Source organism: Perissodus microlepis, chromosome 13 (genome assembly GCF_051167445.1).
Source record: "Perissodus microlepis isolate ML-2025 ecotype Zambia chromosome 13, ASM5116744v1, whole genome shotgun sequence".
Lineage (NCBI taxonomy): Eukaryota > Metazoa > Chordata > Actinopteri > Cichliformes > Cichlidae > Perissodus > Perissodus microlepis.
The window spans coordinates 7492424-7516516 of NC_140473.1; the positions used below are offsets into that span (position 1 = coordinate 7492424).

A 24093-nucleotide genomic window follows, 5' to 3' on the forward strand; every position below is an offset into this window, starting at 1 on the left:
CCTCTTTTCAGCCAATCGAACGTGCATACGACGAACGCTCATGAGGCTCTTACGCCATATGCGTACGAGAGCATCCCTAAAAATTGCCTCTGTCATACAACCAGGAAGAAGGTGGGATAGCCGTGCAAAGCTAACATCCCCAGTCTTTCTGCACACTTTTTTTCCGAAAATAATGGGATATTCCAGGTGGAAGGTGGTAGCGGCGGTGTTTTTCGCACTTATATGTTCTTTATCACCTGTCGACGCAGACGAACATGACCACACGGTAAGACACCTTTTTGAGAGGCCGACTGAAAAGGGGGAGCCTTGAAAATAATGGACGTTTGTGCTCTGTGTAACCTGCTAACTGTAGCCGCGACGGCTAGCTACACCCCACAAAACAGAATTATAAACGTGACAGGGTTCATGACTTGGTCTTAGTGGGTTATATACTGATACTGGGTGAGCTATCAAACGGGTAGGCATTCATTTAGCCGGCTAAGTTGTCACTACTTATCGGCCTAAGTGCTTATGAGTAACGTTTGCTTGCTAGCTTGTTAGCACATCTTCCAAGCTGGTCTTTGCAACCTTACTTGAACACCGGCGGAAGCTACTTAAGTTAGCAGCTAGTTAGCCTGTAGCTAACGTTAGTTAGTTAATCAATGGCAAGATTTATAAAACTGCCGTCCGTTTAGCCTCGCAAACACAATTAATGAAAAACATTTACTCTTGACATCGATTAAACTTAAGGCCCTCTTCATATTACTTTTGTTCACCGTTGTCAGATCCAGCCGCCCTAATTACACCTGGCTAACAAGATAATAATGTGCATTACATTGTCTTAATTATAAATGGGGCGCTAATGTGGGAAAGCTGTTAAGTAAAGAGGCGGATGTTGCATTCAAGAGAACTTCCTTGCCAGTGGTACACATAGCTAACACACAATAGTGCTACGAGGATGGCCCGATAACAGTGTGAAAAGAGCCTGAAATTTACATTTGTTTGCATGATTTATAACGTGATAGTGCTCTGAAAGTTGCTGCCATTGTTTTAAAAGTTGTTGGCAACTCACAGAAGTTTCTTTGGTGCACTATCAATAGAATAAGAATAGGACACCAGCAGTACTTGCAGAACTGGTGTAGCATTCCTGGATTTAATTATAAGAGTCCTGTTTTCCTTTTGCAGTACACAGATAAGGAGGAGGTAGTTTTATGGATGAACACAGTGGGGCCTTACCACAACCGACAGGAGACATACAAGTATTTCTCATTGCCCTTCTGTGCGGGCTCCCAGAAGACCATCAGTCATTACCATGAAACACTTGGAGAGGCTCTGCAGGGAGTGGAGCTTGAATTCAGCGGCTTGCAAATAAAGTTCAAAGGTACTTACACTGACTTCCACCTGTTTAGGACTTATGAATCAGCAAGAGCATTACAACTAAAAAATGTTGCTTGTCTCTGGATGTCTGGCTTTATTAATTCCACAAAACTTCCTACACTTACTAAAAATGTGATCTTTATCTCTGTAGAGGAAGTCATGCAGTCAACATACTGTGAAATAGAGCTGGACAAAGCCAAACGGGATGCGTTTGTCTACGCCATAAAGAATCACTACTGGTACCAAATGTACATAGATGACCTGCCAATCTGGGGTAAGTTGATGACCACTTTTTATTTTATTAACACGTCTACTTTTACATGTTTCTTTTGTTTTGTCTAGCTTCTGAGGTGTGTTCTTATTACTATAGATGTAATAGGTATAATGTCAATCTGCTGAAGATGGATATTGGGCGACATTCGTCTTTCGACTGTTATTACCCTGTAAGCACATAGGATTACATTCACTACTAGCAGTATAGGGAGTAGAGGGAGAATAACCAAAATCCAACAGCAATGAAAAAAAAACATAGACAAATTATTATTTTCGTGAACAAGATTTTTATTGCTTTTTGCAACAGCATACAAAGATTTGTTTTCACAGTAATATGCAGCAGTAGTAAAGTCACCCCCCCCCCCCCCAAAAAAAAAAAAAAAAGAAAGAAAACATAGCCAAATTTATTTTTAACATCTCTCTCATCTCAGAATTTCACGCATCCCCTCTTACTGGCTATTAGTGGTGATGTGGCATCCAAGAGCTGTGTCAAAGTGCTAATATTTAGAGTAGAGTGACCGACATTTTCATCCTGATGGTGAAGAAGTAAAACCAGTTCTTATTCTTGAGATGACTGGTCCATTTATTCTTTACCGGTGTTGTAGGGAGGTGTAACCGGACACAATGTCATGTGTCAAATGTCAGAATAAAAGGCACTCAAGATTTAGTCTATGTTGTATTATATTGTTTTTGTTTTGAATCAGCTTAATTTGTATTATATTGTTTTTGTTTTGAATCAGCTTAATTAGTGCAGTGTACCGGTTGATTAGCTTATATACAGCTTTACGTTTTAGAATAATTTTATGGTATTATGCTGACTGAAAAATATATTAATGAGTGGAACCATTTTGACATAAAATGAATAAAGACACTGGATGTACTGAGTGTTAGGGCTGTCCAGAATAATAAACACTTCCCAAGGTGAGCTCTTCAGCCCATGTGTTAAAGACAATGGCTGTGGTGTTTTTTCATCTTTATCTGTGTATAAAATGATAACTCGGAGAGAAAGTTGGAAGCAACAGCAGGTTTAACTTTTCTCTCACGCTGTGCCCTGCTGCTGTCTCACTTTTTGAAACCTCTCCGTCCACTCACCCACTGAACATGTCAGAAAGAGTCAGAGTGCTGTTCCTGTGCCAAACAAGCAAGACATTGTTAAGATGTGTAGGATACAGTCTATCTTGTATTTTATTTCTTTTGCAAAGAAGCTTAAAAATAAAACAGTTGTTAAATTGGCAACAAATTGTTTATATTTCCAATTTGATTGCTGAATAACAACCTAATGAATATTAAAATAGTTGAATATTTGGATACAGAGCTCATAAAAATTCTCCTGCAGCTTTTAGTATTCATTTCCCATGTGCAAAAGCGTTTCATATAAACCAAAAGAAGGATATTAATGACTCACTACTGTTACTGAGTCAAGACTGTCACTCTAACAAGCAGTCAGTGTGATCACTCACATATGTTGGAGTAGTACAATGGTGCCACTCCTACCCTGTTTAAACAGACTATGCAAGCTGATGTAGAAGGAAGTGGGAGGGGCGTTGGTATTTGCTCAAACGTTGCTGAGTTATGTGTCGCATAATTAGGAGCGTCATGAATATCTGTAAGTCTAACATCCGGGTTGCTATTGTGTGAGAAGTGCACTGGTGTGCCTTTCTTTTATGAGATGTTTATCAGGGTTATTTAGCTCAGCAATTGCAGACCTGTCGTTCATCACTTTCAGAACTTGCTCACTTGTAGTACCGCTTACTAAAGTGAGCTCGCCTGCATAATATTATGTATGCTAGAACAAAAATTCCTGTCTACATTAATTTGTGGTGCAGAATGTGGAACAATTTTTCAGGCATTAAACATTAAACAAACGAAAAAAATATATATACATATATAGTTAAAATACATGTAGCCATAACATTAGATTTTTATGTTACCATTAGTCATGTCCCCATGTAGTGGAGTAACAGGCTGCTGATTCATAGTTCTTGCTTTGCATCAGACTTCTTTGCTCAGCAATGACCTTTTATGAAAACTAAATCCTGACTGTAACAAGTGAGTAGATTATGCTGTTACAAAGTTATCAAACCTTGCCTTTATTTGGCATTTACACCCTGATTGTTAATGTTGTATAACTAAAGGTTTGCTGCGTTTATTTTCACCTGTCCATTGGACCACTGCTGAATGAGATCTCGAGTTGTTTTTTCGTTGTTGTTTTTTTTTTTAAAAGGTATTGTTGGTGAGGCAGATGAAAATGGAGAAGAGCACTACCTGTGGACGTATAAGAAACTAGAGATCGGCTTCAATGGCAATAGAATCGTTGACGTAAATCTGACCAGCGAAGGCAAAGTCAGACTTGTGCCAAACACAAGAATCGCAATGTCCTATTCCGTGAGTACTTTTTGATTAACATTCTGGGAAGCTAAAAATCATTGTATATCTGCCATATTTGACTTATACTCTCTTGGGGATACATAGGACATGTAAACACATACATAAATGCCAATGAACCTCTCCTATCCAGGTGAAATGGAAGAAGTCAGATGTAAAGTTTGAAGACAGATTTGACAAGTACCTTGATCCATCCTTCTTTCAGCACAGAGTGAGTGAAATAACTTTTGTGGTGTTTCACATGCTTCCTCATGCCAGTGGGGATACCATTGGCTTGTTGTAATAGCACAACTCTGTATGACATTTCAGAAGATGCAAGTTGAGCCTTGCAACAGATGTAATGTAAATGACCAACCTGCTCAATAAGAGTCTTTGTTTTGTTTTCCATGCAGCGTCATAATTCATTTGTTTTACTCAAGTGTGGATATTTGATGTACTGTTTTGATGCAAAGAGCTTTCCAGTGTTGCTACCTCTTAAAGAAAATTTTTGATTTTACTATATGTTTTTTTTTAGATTCACTGGTTCTCCATCTTTAATTCCTTCATGATGGTCATTTTCTTGGTGGGTCTGGTGTCCATGATTCTTATGAGAACGCTAAGAAAGGACTATGCCAGATACAGCAAAGAGGAGGAAATGGATGACATGGTAAACTTTGGATGTACTTGCATGCTTTAACATGTAACTAAGATCTGTTCTTGTTGTTTTTTCCCCCACCACGCTTTTCTCTCAGTTTCCTTATGTTGCTTTGTACCAACAGGATAGAGACCTTGGAGACGAGTATGGGTGGAAGCAGGTACATGGAGATGTGTTTAGGCCGTCAAGCCATCCACTGATCTTCTCTTCACTTATTGGCTCCGGCTGCCAGATTTTCTCAGTCTCCCTCATCGTTATCATCGTCGCTATGGTTGAGGATCTGTACACAGAGTGAGTAATTGAACATTTTGTTATGATTGTAAGATTTCGCTGAGGACTGTTTTTGATCTGGTTTTTAGTTGCAAAGTTGATTTCTATGTATTGGATCCCTTATCAAAAGTCTTTGTCTTCTCTCACTTACGGTTTTATCAAAGAGCAAGGTTTAAATCATGCAGCTAAAATTCAAATATGAAATAATCAGGAAAATATGTACTGTGAAAATGCTCATTTTTGTTTAAAGTTGTGAAAAGTTGCACTCTTCTAGCACCCCCACAACTACATGAGCTCCCAGGTTTAAAAGCCTCTACGAATTTTATTCGCTTTCTTTATTTAGCCTGAAAAGTATAAAATGTGCATTAATCTGTGTTTTAAAAAGTTCTACAGCAAAACAAATAAGCTAAAGTAAAAATACAGTTTTTGTTTGCAGAGTCTGCTGGCTTTATAGTGATATACTGACTTCAGTTTCTCAGTCAAAAAAAAGTTGTCTGGCAGCATGGGAAGGCAGTGAAAGTATTCTAAATAATCCCAAGAAATCATTTCATGCAGTTTTGGCTCTTGCAGAAGTGAAGACTGAGTTGTTGGCTTTTATTTTTAGTCTCCACAGCTATGGTAAAAATCCCATTCTGGTATGTCTAGTGGCTAATGTGGCTAAGGTTACAATTACCTTTTGATGTAAGGCTCAAAATGCTAATATTGAAGAATAATTGGAGACTTTTAAGATTGATGACTGAAGCCAATAGACAAGAGTTTTGTGCGGGTTGTGTTTTTGTGTTGCGTCACTGCAGAGAATGGGTATGAAGGACTGTTAACCTGGTGTCACATGCAAGCCATTTTTTCCCCCTCTATAAATCCAGATTTTATATTATAACATCTGAGAAAGTTAAAGACGTGCTGTGATCTTGATAATAACATTTAATAAGATCACTCAGACAAAGAAGTGGGAGAGATACTGTGCTGCTCCCATTGGCTTCATTTCACTGTCATACCTTTTCCTAGAAGAGGTGTGAACAGCAGCTCAGTTGATTTTAAAGCTACAGACTCTGAAACGGGATTGTAGAAAAAAGAACATCTGTGCTATATTTGGGAGCTACATGTTGAAAGAGGTGTTCTTGGAACTTGCATTAACTTGTTAAAAAAGCATTACCTTACATTTTGAGGGGTCTACTACCTTATGTTAGTTTGTTGTAGTCTGTCATGCTTAACATTAACAAAATGATTAGGAAAAAAGAAATTAATTATCATTTGTGTATAAATAAGAGGAAATTTAAAAAAAGAAAGTAACCATTTTGTAAATCAAGGAATCAAGTGGTCATTTCTATCTTTCTTCTTTTGTTTTAGACAAAGAGTTGGGTGCAAGTGTGCTATAAAATACTACAAAAATTATTTGCAACTCCAAGGGGAGTGGTCTTCACTTGCCCTAACTTTTTCTTTTTCCTGTAGGAGAGGATCCATGCTGAGCACAGCCATTTTTGTGTATGCTGCAACCTCTCCTGTCAATGGCTACTTCGGGGGAAGTTTGTATGCAAAACAAGGAGGTAATAAAATAGTTTATTTTCTTACAAACAAAATATGTGTGACATGCCCTGCTAAAGCAGTTAGTCGTGTTTTGCTGTCTGATTTATTTATTTATTTTTTGGCTTAATACAGGCAGGAGATGGATTAAACAAATGTTCATTGGGGCCTTTATGATCCCAGCCATGGTGTGTGGGACTGCCTTTTTCATCAACTTCATTGCTATCTACTACCACGCCTCCAGAGCCATCCCATTTGGAACCATGGTGGGATTTCACACTGCAGCACCTCCCTAAAAACCACAATGTTATGAAGAACATCCTCCAAGTCAAGAGCCAGCATTTAAATTGTGTGGCTGCATAGATCTCTGGTATCAGCAATGGGATTTAGTCATGCAGGGGAACACAACTGAAGTAATGAGAAAAGTGTACTAACAAATTGAAACACAATACGCACACTTCACCTGATATTTATGACCACTGGAGTCCCAAACCCACAGTAGAGTTTTAATTCTGTTTGCTTTATTTCTTCATTCAGTGCCAAATGTTTTCAGACACTACAGCAATAAAAAATGCACACACACAAACATTTCACATATTTTTTAAATTGCTAATTACAGAAATTACAAACAGCTGTTTGTTTGCTCCACTCAGCGCTGCAGAGCTGATCAATCAAAAGTGTCACGAAATAGCCATTGTTCCCCTGACTCAGCCAAACCTCAGAAACATCTGGGGCAGGTTTTTGCTCTTTCTGTCCAAACCGGAGCATCTGCTGATGAAATCCATTCATCTGTTACTCTTCCAGTTTAATGAACATTTGAGTTTGTACCATAAGATCACGCAGTGAACATTAACTTCTGTAACATAGTCAACAAAATTAAAACAACTGATTGGGGATGTGAAACATCCTGGATAATGGCCGTAAATACAGACCGCCCAACTAAAACAATTAAATGTTTGTCATCTTTGCAGGTTGCTGTCTGCTGTATCTGCTTCTTTGTCATCCTGCCTCTGAACCTCGTGGGAACAATTTTGGGGAGGAATCTGTCTGGCCAGCCCAACTTTCCCTGCCGAGTTAATGCTGTGCCGCGGCCGATCCCTGAGAAGAAATGGTAGGTGTGGTTTGACGTGGACAGTCGCAGTTGTCTTTGCCTTAGTGACAGACGTGGGGTCAGATAATGGATAGAGTGTAACTGGAACTTAAGACTACCCTGAGGTCACCGCTTTCAACAGTTTTTGTTTTTAGTGTTGTCCCTCTACGATGTAAATGAGAACACGTATCCCTAAAATAATTCTCTCATGCAGACAATGCCCCAAGTGCCGTTCAGGGTGTTAGTTTGTAAGGGGCACCGGTCAGAGGAGAGTTATTTATGATTCTAATAAGTGGCAGGTTTCCTTTATTTTGTTTATAAAATGTCAGAAGATGTAGGCTTAGCTTATCGGATCAGTGGGCAGTGAGAATGTCGTACTCGATGCAGGTGACACAAGGTGTTGAATGGCCTGTGTTTAAGTTGCCAGATGTCAGGTTTAAAGTTCAAAACATTTTAGCTGTCTGCACAAACACTTTTAGGTTATGAAATATGGAAAAACGATTGACTGCAGGTTTATTAACATTTACAATGTTCTGCCAAGCACTGTGGCCTGCTGCCAAATGGAAAAGGTAGATGTGACCTAAGGCCATTGTCTGACTCTACTTGAATTTCCAATCTGTCGACTTTTCCCCCTTCTTGCGTTCGTAACACAATTTGTCATGTGTCCTTACCCTGAAGGGGGACTCTGACACGAACATTCAAGGATACACGGCCACGTCAATATGTTGAATTTTGTGCTCTCAGGTTCATGGAGCCAGCTGTCATCGTGTGCCTTGGAGGAATCCTTCCATTTGGTTCCATTTTCATAGAAATGTAAGTGTATTGCAGTGTTACTGAGGGACTCTGTTTAAAATGATCCAGACAGCCATGTTGAAGTGTTTTTTGGTTTTGTCCTCATGTGACAGGTACTTCATCTTCACATCTTTCTGGGCCTACAAAATCTACTATGTGTATGGCTTCATGATGCTGGTCCTGGTTATCCTGTGCATTGTGACTGTGTGTGTCACCATTGTGTGTACATACTTTCTTCTCAATGCTGAGGACTACAGATGGTGAGTTTTTTTTCCCCACATGGATCTCTGGAATATCAGCCACAAAACTGAGGCATTGTCATCCTGTCATCAATCCTCATTCTCGTTTGCTTGTCCCTCTCTTCCAGGCAATGGACGAGCTTCCTCTCTGCTGCATCCACTGCTGTTTATGTGTACATGTACTCCTTTTACTACTATTTCTTCAAAACTAAGTGAGTTTTACTCTTTATTAATCTGATGAAACATCCTGTTATAGAAGTGCTTACATCTTACATACTTCTTACATTTTAACCTGTTGTATTTCAGGATGTATGGGCTGTTCCAGACATCCTTCTACTTTGGCTACATGGCTGTGTTTAGCACTGCCCTGGGAATCATGTGTGGTAAGTTTTAGGTCCACTTAATTTTATATCGTAGGAGGTCCAGGCCCTATTCCATGAAGCAGGTTTAGCTAATTCTGAGTTTGTTAACCATGAGATGAAAACCCTGGTTTTCTGTGCCAGGAAAAAAGTTAACTAAGTTGGTTACCGTGGTAACGGATCATGAACTCTCTGCACCTAAACCAGCTGATTGACACTCACTCATTCCTCATTTGTAAAGTCCCTCTAAGAGCAAATGGAAGAGCAACTTAATTGGCAGATGTTTATGTTTTTAGAAACAGTGAAATCCCACCTTAGAAGTTAGGTTGGAAAAAAAATCACATCAGGGCTGTTACAGCCATTCACTCATCAATATATAAGGATAGAGACGGACAGCTCAGAATCAAGTCTATGTAGTCTACATGTTTCTTACTCTGTGGAGAGTAATCCAACAGTCAGACTCTTAGTCAGTTCCTCTGAAACATTACTGTAGCAGTTAATGTTTAACTTAAATGCATCTGCATAATAGCTTGCATCTGTATAAAGATGCATAATATATGATCTGTTGTCAATCATTTGTCGTGTTGTAAAAGCCACACTGATGGGGGGAAATATCTGTCACAGGTGGGATTTTGAATATTTGAGTGAAGATGATTTTAAGACCTGAAAACTGGACTAAACATATTTAAAGTGTCTTTTTGTATGCAGCTGCAAGCAGTCTGTATTCTGAACATATCTGCTGAAATTTGTTCACAGCTTGAGATTCAGTTGTTACATGCTTTCAACATGTTCAAAGTTTTTTAATTCAGACTCTGAATCTCAACATATTTCCCACAAAAAATCACAAATCAGTCTCAGTGGGTCGACAGAGAACAGGATCTGCCCAAAGGCATAGGCTCTGTAACAGATTAGCAAACGGACCGAAGTCTACTTGCTAAGCAGGAGAGATCCAAAACGGATGAATAGATCACAGGTTCAGACCAGATCAGGCCCTCATCCAGTTTAGGTTCATCCTGTCTGGATCCATTTATAATGGCTTAACTTTTCCAGATAATATTTTTTTCAAACAACGCAATGTTCATAAACTGTAGAAGAGAGAGGGAGGGAAAAAAATGTTTTAATTTAATAAAAACGCATCTTGAAGGTGGATCCACCCTGCAGTCTGCTACTGTCTTCAGTTTCTCTCACCTACACTCTGGCCCCGTAGGGTTAAAGCTAAATAATAAGATTTAAATATCAAACCTAAAATTAGAATTCAAGCTTCATTTAATGAAAGTTCAAGCCAGGTAAGTGATGATCCAGCTTTGAACTTTACACACGCACACACACATGTGTTATCAAACTTTTATTCTCTCTATGATGGTGACAGCAGACCAAGCTCATTAAAATCTCTTTTCTCTTCTTTGCTTTTTAAGATGACTGTCACGGTCCACACTGACACACATTCATATTCCTTGGTTTACTGGATTTAAATAACACTTTTTATTTACCCGTTGCCATAGTGAATTGTGGTGTCAGAGCTCCATTGATGATGCTTTCTTTCTCCACTCTCACATGCTTAACTCGGGGTGAACATACTCAGAATTGATTGAACTGACTCCGCTCAGCTGGTCTGGAACAAGAAACTCAAAGTTAATCAACTTTGAGTTTATTTTTAAACTCATAATTTGTTGAAGACTCATCTCAGAATAGGATCTATTAGATGTTCTGCTAAATGTAAATAGCTGATCACTGCATAAACACCAGTGGTCTCATTTATAAAGGGTTGGTTTTGTATTTATGTGACTTTACATACAGTTCATTTAAACAAAAGAGAAAAGAAATAAATAGATGTGATGAATACATGATGGGCTAAAATCTCAACTACCACGTCTCACTTCGTGTCATATCCACTTTATTGGAAACATACAAATAAGGAGTGTTATTTGTGCCAGTGAGGCGTGACGCCACAAAAAATAAGTCTAAGCAAAATCCAGTCTGACATTAAATTCTGCTCAAGATTTCTCAATTTCCTCATCACATTCCCCACCCTCTGAGCACAGAGACTGAGACAGCTCTTACACTGCATCTTACTCATAGTGTGGAGCAATTTCACCTTTCACTGAAGTTCAGTTTTCAAATATCTCAGAGTGCGGGATTATTACTCAGTTTTGTTTTTTTTTTTAATATAATTTGGAGAACTTGTGGATCAATTTGATTGGTGTAAAAATGCAAATATTGAGGTGATACTTGATGGAGCCGTTTATTAGCAGCATTCACACTGTACATTGACAGTTTGTGGTTGAATTTGGGCATTTAGAGGATTTAACCTCACTTTACTTTTTAGTGACTGAAACATGCCTTTTGCTTCCTGCCTTTAAAAAATGTTAAAGGCAGGAAGCAGCAGCTTCCATAATTTAACATGACTATTTTTACAGTTTTACTTAAATTCATGTCTTGCAAGGTTTGCTTTTCCTCTTACCTGCACAAATTTCCTCTAAATTGCTCATTTTCACATGAAGAATGCCACCTGCTCATGAATGGGAGTGCCTTTGTGATCTTGTGCAAATTCTCCAAAAATTGCTGCAAATTATCATCCCAGGTGGATTATTTTTGTATATCAAGCTGCAAGTCTAGCTGTCAGAAATCAAGAGAATCTGGGAAGTCTGTTAGCAGACACGGGGGACCTCAATAATTTGAAGATATTAATACAACTGCTTACATTTTATTGTTAGACGTGCACGGTACTGCGACAGGAATAAAGGAGAATTGTTGCTCAAACAGAAAGTGGGTTACGGCTTAGACAGGTGGTGGTCGAGGGGACGTGACAGTCATAGAGATGGACATGAAAATATTAAACAGCAGGTGGTACAATGGAGGGGGCTATAGAAGTACAGTAGACAGCTGCTACGGTCAGCAATCTAATAAAAGCTTTTCACACCTCCCTATAAACGATGTTAACCTGAAATTTCATTCATAGTTGGGCTTGAGTCAAACATGGAGAAAAGCACACTGACTATATGATTTAGGCTTATTCAGTATGAAAAATGTTAGTCGTATGTACATACAAGTAGTTCTTGCATGAAACCAATTATCTTTTTAGAGAAATCTTATTTTCTACATCGGTTATTCAGCTCTAAGTGCAGCTAAGTAGTCTTTTCCCCACCAGCTGCAAGCCAAACTCATTTTTCAGCTGAAAGAGTAATAAGCCAAGGCTGACACTCATGTACCTTGAAGGACCTTTGTGGAGCTTCCTCTGATCTGCATCAGGCACTACACTGCCTCCTGGGCTGGCTGCGTGTCTGAATGCTCATTTTGTAGATGTGGGATGTGCGTTTCTCTGCTAAAACCTTTATTGGATACCTCACCAGTAATCATCCAGTCTCGTGATGGATTTACCTGCAAAGTAACAGCAGAGTTTGATACCTGGTGCTGTCAAACAAAAAGCAACTTGCTCACAGATCATCTTTTGCTTTTCAGGTGCCGTAGGATACATGGGAACAAGTGCCTTTGTGAGGAAGATTTACACAAATGTGAAAATTGACTAAGAAGTGAAGCAGCATCAACACAGGGATGTTAATGGATTTGCCTAGGCGTATCCCAAAAGACGGCGGGCACAAGTCATTCTTTATTACTTTTCTTTCTTGCAAAGAGATTGTGAGAATCTCACTTTGTACAATGTAGTTTTTCCATATATTTTTTTCCTCTCTGAAAGATTTTCAACGCCGCAACTCAATAGTGAACAACAGGAGACCTGCGGAAGAGATATCAAACACAACTTTTGATTTTTATCAGTTGCTTTCAAACAAACGTTGAGGGAGGCGGCGAATGTTTAAGGCTGACATGGCTTCTCTTTTCCAACCCAGTCCCACCTGAGACCAGAGAACATACAGTACATGTGATATTGATGGAATAGTGTAGCTCTCTTCAGTGAAGAGGCCTGAGTGCATTGAAAGCCTTTGTTCTGTTGTGTCAGAATATTGGAGAGTTGGGTTTGTGTTTGTGTTCTGACTCTGAAGTCTATTTTGTATTCATGAAGTCACTCAAATTATTGTTACTATAGTACAATTGGTTGTTTCCATTGAAATCCACTGGGGGAAAAAAAACAAAACAAAACAAAAAAACCTAAAAATGATCACCCAATAATCATTCACCAATTTCAATTATTCTTAACTCCCTGTTAAGGTAGCAGTCCATCCAGTCAAGAGATTTTAGTCCTGCTGTAGTTTACTGTACAGACAAAGAACAGAGGGACTGAGCAACAGCTGAGGTACAGCAAGAACTGATTTTTTAAAAATGGATGTTTGATGTGATCCCATTTATCTGTTTAGTTTTATGTTTTCTAAATGTTTGGGTTTGAATGAAGTCTACATGTAAAGATAATATATGGATGGTGGGCAGTGTATATAACCATAATAATGTACCTTTAGATGTAGATCCCAAATGTATTTTCGTTGTACAGATTTACTACAGGGTGTTGTTTTTTCCTTTCTTCCAAAAATGAATCGTTCAGTTAAAACAATTTGTTTGTTTGGTGCTTGGGGTGGGGCTGGTGGCGCTGTTACATCTTGCCTGAAATTGCATGAAGTTTTCACCAAATCATCAAATCAGATTTCACTTCAGCGCTGTCAGTTTTTTTTCTTTTTCCTGATTGTTGGCATCTTCTTGGTTTCAAAATGGAAAGGTGCATTTTGATGAATTTCTAGACACTTTATTTTGATTCCATATGTTATTTAAAGCCTTAAAAAGGCTCTACATCTTCTGGTAAGCCATTTCCATCACGTTCTGTTGCCTAACCCGAAACATCGTCTGTGAATGTTCAACGGAAAGAGGCAGTGGCTTTGTTTCTGCAAACATACTGTACAAATTCAACTTTATGTACACTTAAAGCTAGATGTTTTCATAACCACACACAGTGCTGCGGTGTGTTTCAAATGCTCCCCCCCATTTTGTGTAAATTCAGTATGTACCCTACTTGTATGAGAAGTGGCATTGCCTTCTTTTTTCTCTTGATTTCCAGTTCTCCCCCACTGAAGTTGATTTTGGCACCTCATGTTGTGTACCAATGTCTGATTAGACATTTTGAACCTCCATATTAACTTGCTGTAAAAAGAAAATAAACATGTTTATGTACAGGGGTTATTAAAGTGTGATCTTGACTTTGATGGTAAATACTGTTGAACCTGATTAGAACAGTCTACAGCATTTATTTCTAGACTACAGCATTATAGTCCTAGCTGGACCACTAAGGAAAGGCAGCTAAGATGATGAAGTTATGGCAGGAAAAATAAGACACACATGAAGACCACTTTATTCTGTGGTCTGGTGCATTATTCAAGACAAAGAGCTGTGGTTTATAAAGCGTTTGTTTATTAGAGCATCCAGATGTTATGAGTAAATGCATATACTAAAGTGTAAACTCAGTATATTTCTAGCTTTGTACCATGTTTAAGCCTTCAATCTGCTGTGAAGTGTTCAGTTGACTTTTTCAAAGTACTCCTTGGATTCTTCTGGTGTTGGTTTGATCTGAAAAACAAACATTACAAAAACTGAGAAAGGAGGAAAAAAAAATTGTATGGTATCAAATCCACATTAGCTGTTATAGTCTTGAATGGACTGAAACACAGAGCCCAGGTGTACTCACTGTTGGGGAGTGAGGGGTCCAGCCGGCCGGACACACCTCCCCGTGAGTCTCCACAAACTGGAAGGCCTTCACTAGACGAAGAGTCTCTTCAACACAGCGGCCCACTGGCAAGTCATTCACACTCATGTGCTTCACCACGCCATTTGGATCAATGATGAAGAGTCCCCTAAAGGAAAAAAACAAAACAGACATCTTTCTAAACAAGTTTAGGTCTCAATGCATGCTCAATCATCCAGGTAAGGAAATCCCAAAAGGTTGATTGTGTTCATCTGGACATAGCATTTTCAGTGGAAGAAACATTTCGTCACTCATCCAAGTGACTTCTTCAGTTTCAGCTGACTGCAGGTTTCCCCAAGCTTATAAACAGTGTTAGAAGGTTCTCCCTTCAATATTGAGCAATTACATAAAAGACCAGTTACAGGCACTATTGCAACACTTGGTGATATATCTGGATAAACCCACCAAATGAGAGAAAACACACTTTAAGGCCTGTTGCATAATATTCCCTGTCTTCAAATTAAAAATACCCAGTCCTCTGGGTATTTAAATCAACAATGATAACAGTAGCAGCAACATTAGTCACTTTTCCAGACATTTAAAAAAAAAAAAAAAGCGCTTTTTCTAAGTTTATTTTGGGTATAGATGACAGAGTTGTGGAACTGTGGGTGTGAATGTATGACGTTTACCATTTAAAGCCTTTATACAAACTGACCATGTAAAATAAAATTTAATAAAAGGCATGAGGATAGAACTTTACAAAACAAACAGTCTGGCAGAGATATTCCTGGATGGCAAAAATCAAAGAAAAACTGTTTAATACGCTCTATAAAAATTAATCCCCGTGATGCATGTTATCAGATTCTGTTAGGGTTCCTATTACAGCTGTGCACATTCTTACTGGTTTGTGTTTTATGTCTTTGGTTTTATATTTTAGTACTGTGAGGCAGTTGTGGACTGATACTTGTTTCAGAGCACATAATGAACTCACCTCAGAGCAATTCCTGGACCCTCCAGCAGCACACCATAGTCTCTGGAGATCTGCTTGTTGAGATCTGAGAGCAGAGGGATGTGGATATTTCCCAAGCCTCCAGCCTGACAAAACATAAAAAGATACATGAACACAAACGCTGCATAGTGCTTCTAGTAGTGTTCGAGAAATAACAGCTTTTGAGATTATTTCACAGTACTGCAAAGTGCTGCAAGAACAACACACTCTGAGGTCAGTCATTTACTAAAGGCTCCTTGAAGTTCTACTTCAGAGACTGAATAGAGAACGCACAGTGATCTGAACCTTGCACCGTGTGCCGCTTACTGAATAACTATTACACTGACTGTACCTTTCGTGGTGTGTTGATCCATGCCAGGTGGGTGAAGTGAGAGTCCACAGACACTCCGACCACCTCGCAGTTGACATCGTGGAACTCGTTGGCCTTGTCGCTGAATGCGATGATTTCTGTCGGACACACAAATGTGCTGTGGCGTAACAAAAAATAAAAAGCACTTATTAAAAATCATAGCACATCTGCAGAAATACTGGAAAATCTCAGGCCATTAATGCCAACATTTTATTCACTTCTTCATCTCATGCTGAAAATTATTCTTATAAATACTCACAAATCCAGTGGGTAGAAGAAAAGGACCAGGTATTTGCCCTTGAAATCAGCGAGGCTCATGTCCTTGAACTCCCCATTGTGGACAGCTGTCCCTTTAAAAGCAGGAGCAGGCTGGGTGACAGCAGGGGCCCATCTGGAAGCGCCTGATACAGCAAAGTCAAACTCTATTTATTTATCATTTATTTATCAACATAAGATATGCAACAGTCTTCTTTTTTTTTTGTCAATTTGCCTTTGTACAGAACTAACTATAAGATGCATGCTGGATAAAACAGTAATTTATTGTAATGTCATCTGGTCAATGTTTGGCTTGACACAGATATACAAACATCTACACTGTTTATCTGGCAATGGGTGGGTGGGGTTGGGGGTGGGAAAGCAAGGCTTTTGCAGAGTGAAACATACACACATCAAACATGATTTTAGTTAGTTTTATAGATACATCTCCCCTTTGTTTGCTGCAATGTATTTTAAGTACAAGAACATTAATGTTATCTAAAGAAAACCGAGTTGCAAAGTTCTGAAAAATTCAGCCGTCATACGAGTTCAAGAAAAATCAGAAATAAAAAGTCGAATCATTCTCTCACATCAATTTTATGACAGTAAGAGTATTTTTTGTCATAACTGCTGTAACAAACATGATATTACAGCAAAGCTAACATTTGAACAAATGCTTTTAGTTTATATCCACAACACTGAACACTTGAGCAGATTTAACCAACCAGGATCACAAATATAACGATACTGTTGATATTGCTGGAAAGTTAATTATGACTATAGTTTTTCCTTTTGAGTACAGCTGTAACCAACTGTTTGGTAAAACTGCCCGATATTGCATTTTGCAGAATAAAATTGATAAAAACAGTATAGGGAGAAAAATGCTATCATCTTATCCTGGAAAGCAAATAACTTACTTCATTTCATCTGTAAGTTATTTGATCAGTTGACTAACTCATGGTGTGGTCTATATATAAGTAGAAAACAGAAAAATCCTGCCAGAGCTGAATCAGGCAGTTTCATTTCTGACTGCATGCTGTGTGTTTTGGTTCTGTACATACTGGTGGAGAAACAGGATCTCTGGAGTGCAGGAGCGGTGAGGACTCTCGCAGCCCCGCAGGCTCCATGCTGACAGGCTGCTGCGACTTTCAGCCCTCCTGCTGCAACCCTCGCCTCAAAAATAAATAAAAAGACATTAATATGACATGAATAATCCATAATCCATACTCTGGAAGGATATTTAGCTCTTTTAGTTATCAAGTTGCCATTTTACTAACTGCAACAATGGTTTAGGACGACTGGAACACGAAAAGGTATCAATGCTTTCAAGCTTGCAGATACATTCAAGAGTGTTCAAACCAGTGAAAGAATTTGTCCTCTGTGAAAGGAAAATGTCCTCCAATTGTGTTTTTCATGGTTTACCTTCATTGGTACCACCTGAGAATCTAGTGAGCAAAGGTGATGGTGGTGCTTAAAGAAAGATCCTCCAGCATTAAACAAGCCTTGTTAAGAAACCTTTTAAAATGAGAGGTTATTTAATGAATTTGAGTTGATAAAATTAAAGGTCTAACCCAACAGTTTCTCCACACTGAACTAAACCAAGGTCTTTGTGAGCACTGCTCATTCTTTAATTACTATACTCACACTGAGATATTCCACTGCTATGTTATATACAGATAGTACTTTATGTGAGCAGCACATCTTAAATGTTCCTACTGCACATACACTGCCACCATAAATAGTTCAAAAACGCATGTGCCACTTTAACTTTTTAAAGTGACTTTTCTTCCAACATAGGTTATGAATTATTTAAATGGATTTATTTTTGCGACACCGTACTGTTATATGTAGGCTACAGTGTGTTCTGGAGTAGCTTGAGGAAACATTCCCGCTGTGTGTGTGTGCGGAGATTCTGTCTATCAACACGCACCACCTTTAGGTAAGAAATTATTTTTTATTCAAAACTTGTTGAACGAATTGCTTAGCTGGGATATCAAAGAGAATTTCCAAAAATAGGAGGAAACTGAGGCTACACTGCCTCTATAAGTTTCTAAGTCATCCACTTGCTTTGGCTCCCAAACGGTGAAACCGCAGCAGGGATTTTATATCAGCAAGTGCTGTTACTAACAGAAGGAAAAATAAATCACAACAAAGCTTTCTAAAGTTAGAATTTTTAGTCCATGTTATCCTCGCGCTCTGCAGTAACAGTAACGAGTGCCCTGTCCTCCACACTAAGTTTCTCTGACTCCTCCCCTCCTGCTAGAGCTGGAGCAGCTGTCTGACACTCAGTTTTTATTTCCTCATTCATATAATTGATATCAAAACTCATACTGAAGGACACTCATCTGCAGAAGTCTGTATCTTTACAAATACTGAAATCCCTGTTAGGTATTATTGACGTTACATTTAACATGACCACGTTCATAATAAATGCATCAAAGTCAGAGACAGCAATCACTGGACCTCAATGACTTTATCATCAGCTCAGAATAAAACCACATTAGCGCTCTGAACTATGCAGGCAGTTCCCCTGCAGTGACTCATTTACTGTACATCACTTAGGGCTGGGCAATATGGCCTAAAATTCATATCGCGATATAATTTGAAGCATGTGCGGAAACGATATATATCACGATATATTCTTTTCTTCTGTATAATGTATTTTCCACACTATAAGGCACACTTAAAATCCTTTAATGTTCTCAAAACTCGAGAGTGTGCCTTATGTATGAATTCTGGTTGTGCTTACTGACCTCGAACTGATTTTGGCGTGCAGAAATCTGTTAAAAAATGTTTTAGTACAACTTTGGTAAGCCGCACTGCTTGATGGATTGTCAGAGCATTACGGCTGCCGTAGTGAGGAGCTTCGCGGAGTAATCTGGGTCCAAAACTCTGTCCATCCAGGTCCCAAAGTCAAACGAGTTAAAAACGGTCTAAATTCTTTCATCTTTAATTAAATCATCAGCATTGCTGCTTTATCGGGTGTAACAATTAAGTTTAACATCCAGGCATCCATGAAAACAGAAGTTATTAAATTTAATGGAGTTAGAAGTTAACAGGAAGTTAGCTCGCTAGTTTACACCTAAACATTTCATACCATGTTCTGACAGAGAGATTTTTGAAACTAATTAAAACGTACAGCTCTGCTACCACTTCCAACATAAATGAAGACAGAAAACTAAACAGCAGTGGCGTTTGCAGGGTTCCTGAAGTTGGACTACCTGGTATATAATGTTGTGCTACGTGATTGCTAGCGACACAGCTATGTTAGCATAACATTAGCATAGTGAAGCTGGCAGATGAACACCAACTTTTTTTCCACTAGATAAAAGTTAACGTGAGGGATTCTGGTGGTTAGGGACAAATGCAATCGCATAGCAGGATGCTATAAACGGGCCAAACTTCAGTCAGGAGAACAACTGAGATTATTCATCCACAATACGAGGTTAGTTATTAATATACTGCAACAACATGGGAATAGAACAGCTAGAGAATTCAGCATTAATGAATCAATGTTACAGAAGTGGAGGAAGCGCAGTTTTTGGCTTTCACCATATCTCAAAAGTGCTTCATCTCTTTGCAATGACTGTCGCCCGGCATAATTTGCAGATGATAATGGTTGTAGCCGCTGCGATGCTTTCGACCAAAACAGGCGCAGCTTGATGACATAATCAACATGCGCTATCGCGATATAGTCAAAATCTCTTTCGTTGGCCAAATTTATATCGTTTCTATCGAATATCGTTTATATCGCCCACCCCTAACATCACTGTAAAAATCCCTATTAAAAAGGCACTATAACAAAGCCGTTTACAGCAGGGCTGTCAAAGATAACACCCAGCAAAGACTCCAATCTGGTCGCTAGGCACCTTTGGAAAATGTGATGACATTCATTTTGGATTTTTACACTACAACTTAAGTAACAGACATTGCGTAATTAACCTCTGTTACTTGAGTAAAGGATAAAAAATTAAATGATCCTATAGACAAATGTCTTTATTTACAGAAACAAACAAACAAAAAAGACATTTTCTATAAATTAACAAAAACTTTGTATTATAATTACAGGACAGTCTAGGCCATGATTTTAATGCGATTTTCAACATGTATTTTTTACAATTTAAACCTAAAAAGTTGTGCTGACAGATTCCGTTCATTTCGTTTCACTTACTACAAAAAAGAGAAAAAAAAAGAAAAAAGCTTTATAATGTGGAGAAAATATATTTGCACGTTGAATTTGTAGTTAATCTTCTTTAAGCTCCTAGGACCTGGCGTCCACATATGTGGACATCACATTTTGGGTTATTTAAACTAAAATACTCAATTTTGCTCTACATGGGCCTGATATCCACTTACGAGGACATTATACTGCTACTGTTCTATCAAAATTTAAAATGAATATCCTCATATGTAGCTCTTATTTTTCTTAAAAACAAAAATAAGGTGAAAAAAAAAATCTGGTAATTTTTTGTTTTTACATTCGTCAGGCCCCAATATGCCCAAATATCAAAGAGAAATTAAAAATTCATGTCGTGGAAGAGTTTGGGTCTTAGGAGGTTAAACTGTAAAAGAGGAATTTCTTTGGTCTGGGCCATGTAAGATCAAAGTGGACTGTATGTGGCTCATGATGTAAGATTAGTTTGACATCGCTGGTTTACAGCCTGCAAAGAATCAACCACTATGATGTGTCTGAAACTGTATGGTTTCCTTTTTTAAGACTGCACATAAATCAGTTTATGTGTAGAAGTACAACATGTGGAAGCTATTATAACGAGTCAGACAGCAAACAGTGGCTGAGGCTTCCAGAAAGGGACCCTCATCCCCACCAGCACCAGTATAAACTATATTTAAGGAAGAAAAAAAAAAAAGAACAAAAAGGACAAAGCAAAAATAGATTTACACCACGGGAGATAGAGGATCATCGTTGTTAATGCTAATGTCTGCCATGTGCCAAATGTTACTGATAGTTTTCTGCTGTAAGAGTTGTTAAACCTGTAGACTGATGGAAAGGGTGGGGACCGTAACATTGCACTACTAGGCAAACTGCACTAATATGCTCTCACTGAACACTGTCATCCAGCTGTAGCAGGTTAGACATGCAAACAAACGGCTGATAATGAGCCAGCTAAAACAACAACAGCTGGTCATAAGCCAACATTATGCCAGCTTGAGTTCCATCTGATAAATATGTTGATTACATTCTCACATTGTATGGGAGTTTATTCGCTAAATGTCTGTCCAACAATGTTACATCCACTCCAAAGAAAGTTTCACTAATGATGGCTAATTGCAGCAAAATCATCGGTGCTTGCTGACATAAAGGTTCAGGATATTCTCAACAACTCGCGTCAGTATTGCTTTCAAATAGAAGTGAGCTTCACTGACTAATCGACTTGCTTCAGACTACTTTCAAAGTTTTACAGCCTCCTCCAGAGTAAATGGACATAGATATACCACAACTGAGGTAAACAGTCACTAAGATATACAGCAGCCAGAGTTGGTTGTCCTACAGCAGCGGTCCCCAACCCCCGGGCCTCGGACCGGTACCGGTCCGTGAGTCGTTTGGTACCGGGCCGCGAGAGTTGAGGCTCAGGTGTGAAATGTATAGTTTTCAGGGTTTTTAGCGGTTTTCAGCGTTATTTTGTTATCGTTTACTCGGTTTTCCTGGGTCTTTTCACATGTGTTATGAATAAATTTTCTTTTCGGTACCGGTACTAGTTTTATTTTGTTGTATTTATCCGCGACACCTTAAAGGCCGGTCCAGGAAAATATTGTCGGGCATAAACCGGTCTGTGGTGCAAAAAAGGTTGGGGACCGCTGTCCTACAGCGCCCAACATAGCTAGGATGCACTTATATTGGGAGGGGTTGGAAAGCAGGTTCTACTGACATCTAGTGGTGAGATTTTATACACCATACCTTTAAAGTAAAAGCTGGGGCTTTTGAAGCATGTGGACTGCAGAATAAAATTCAACAACAGCTCAATCACGCAAAACAAACTGCCTTAATATTGAACACAATTCAGCACCAGCTCTGTTGCCATTCATACAAATAATAATAATAATAATAATAAATCTATATTAGTCATGGCCTACAAAGTGAACACAGCAGTTGCGTACAGGTGGTAATTATTATCATACTAAATTTGAACCTCTGCTGTGTTCCCGCCTTCCTTTCTTTAAGACTTTGTGTAATTAATGAGATTAATTGCAAGCTAGCTTCTTTTTTTTTTTTTTTTTTTTTTTATCTTAATACAAGGCAACTCAGTTCATAATAGTGATGTTCGATTCGTGAACGAATCGTTCAATACTCGAGAATCACTTTACTGACTCGTGAATCATGATTCACAAGCCCAACTGACTCACTGACTCATCCCTGTTGCTGTTAGCAAACTAATTCCATTAGTAGAAATATATCTAGCTTATAATTAAAATTGTGGGGGGAAAAAAAACAACAGCCAGTTTCGTAACAAAAGCATTTCTGCTCTGAACTGGAAGAAAAAACCACGAGTAGAAGCTCACATCAAGAAAATAGCTCCTCGGTTCAGAGTAGCATCGCGCTGCTAACATGCTAACAACACATTTGAGCTACTCACCCCCTCCCTTCCTGTGCTGAATCAAAGAGCGAACGAATCACTCAGGACTCACTAACCCCCTCCCTCCTGTGCTGAATCAAAGAGCGAACGAATCACTCAGGACTCACTAACCCCCTCCCTCCTGTGCTGAATCGTAAGCGTAAGCGAATCACTCAGGACTCGCTCACCCCCTCCCTCCTGTGCTGAATCATAGAGCAAGCGAACGAATCACTCACTCACCCCCTCCCTCCTGACTCACAGCTTCTTCTTCTTCTTGGTTGGCAACCAATGTTAAGGCGCATTACCGCCCCCTGGCTCACAGCGCAGTGGACATTTAGATGAGAAAATATATATTTGACACACTTAAGGAAAATACTAATAAAATACAAATAAACAAAATAAATGTTTATTAAGCAATTGACTATGTGCACGTTAGCATATGCTACTTCCGGTGCGGAAACTCCTGTGGGGAGCTTTGTTTCCGGTGACCTATTCGCGCCCGGTTTACGGTCCAAAACAAGTTAAGCAAATGAATGAATCAAGCGGCGATTTACATTTCTATAGATGTCTTGGGCATTTACCCAATATATCTGTAAATGATGTTCATCGACTTGTCGATATTTTTCCCCAGCGCCTCAGAGCAAAAGAGAAAATGGATTCAAATGTTATATTTCTCAGCTGTCCCTCGTTTATCGCGGGTGTTATGTTCTAAAAATAACCAGCGATAGGTGAAATCAAGTAGCCAATTTTATTTTTTGACGGTGCAAAACGTTTCGTGGACATCGTGGACATACAGTACTGCACTTCAGAGTCACACTGCTAGCGATCGATGCAGCGATTCTGTACTGTACAGGAGAGACGTCACGGAGGAGATCGTCTGCAGCGATCAGGACGCAGGACACAATGTGACGTAAAAAAAAATAAGCATGCAAACTTGCACTAAAAAAATCTGCAAAACAGGGAGGTGAAAGGTGAACCGCGTTATTAGCGAGGGACCACTGTAATTTTTAAGGTAAGTCACAACATACTCTTCGTAAATACTAATGTATAGAAACCCTTACCAGCAATCATTCATTTTTGTGTGGCTTTTTTCACGGTTTGTTAACATGCTGTGTAGGTGTGTACTTGACTAGCTGATATCGACATAACGGGAAACATCTGGTTTGACTATTCTTCACCTGTACTTTGAATGCTGAACATTTGCCTGTTTAAATCATAAGACCAGTCACTATACAGAGATGTGCTTCTGAATGTGGATGATGTGTCTTCTGCATGCAGTAATGCAGTTCTGCTTGTGTTGAGTGATGTAAACAACTGATCGATCTAAACTCTTTAAACGTCAAAATTGATCATTAGATTTTTTTATGAC

General features: G+C 38.9%; 2 protein-coding genes across 2 annotated transcripts in view; one reads left to right on the forward strand and one right to left on the reverse strand.

Moving 5' to 3' along the window:
- Positions 1 to 43: 43 nt before the first annotated feature.
- tm9sf3 (transmembrane 9 superfamily member 3) lies at positions 44 to 14036 on the forward strand. Its single transcript, XM_084947653.1, has 15 exons — positions 44 to 265; positions 1165 to 1360; positions 1508 to 1630; positions 3854 to 4014; positions 4148 to 4225; positions 4529 to 4660; positions 4773 to 4939; positions 6368 to 6462; positions 6575 to 6705; positions 7411 to 7550; positions 8274 to 8342; positions 8435 to 8581; positions 8689 to 8772; positions 8867 to 8943; positions 12379 to 14036. Exons 1-15 carry the CDS (start codon positions 59 to 61, stop codon positions 12444 to 12446), a joined length of 1875 nt encoding a protein of 624 aa, XP_084803779.1. The 5' UTR covers positions 44 to 58; the 3' UTR covers positions 12447 to 14036.
- Positions 14037 to 14246: 210 nt separating this feature from the next.
- Positions 14247 to 24093, reverse strand: part of prdx3 (peroxiredoxin 3) — a 10791-nt gene continuing 944 nt past the window's right edge. Inside the window, exons 2-7 of the mRNA XM_084947662.1 lie at positions 17214 to 17325; positions 16157 to 16298; positions 15880 to 16015; positions 15531 to 15634; positions 14543 to 14708; positions 14247 to 14424 (exon numbers count right to left, since the gene is read on the reverse strand). Of these exons, the coding sequence (XP_084803788.1) occupies positions 14374 to 14424; positions 14543 to 14708; positions 15531 to 15634; positions 15880 to 16015; positions 16157 to 16298; positions 17214 to 17325 (711 nt within the window). The 3' untranslated portion in view covers positions 14247 to 14373. The remainder of the gene's footprint in view (positions 14425 to 14542; positions 14709 to 15530; positions 15635 to 15879; positions 16016 to 16156; positions 16299 to 17213; positions 17326 to 24093) is intronic.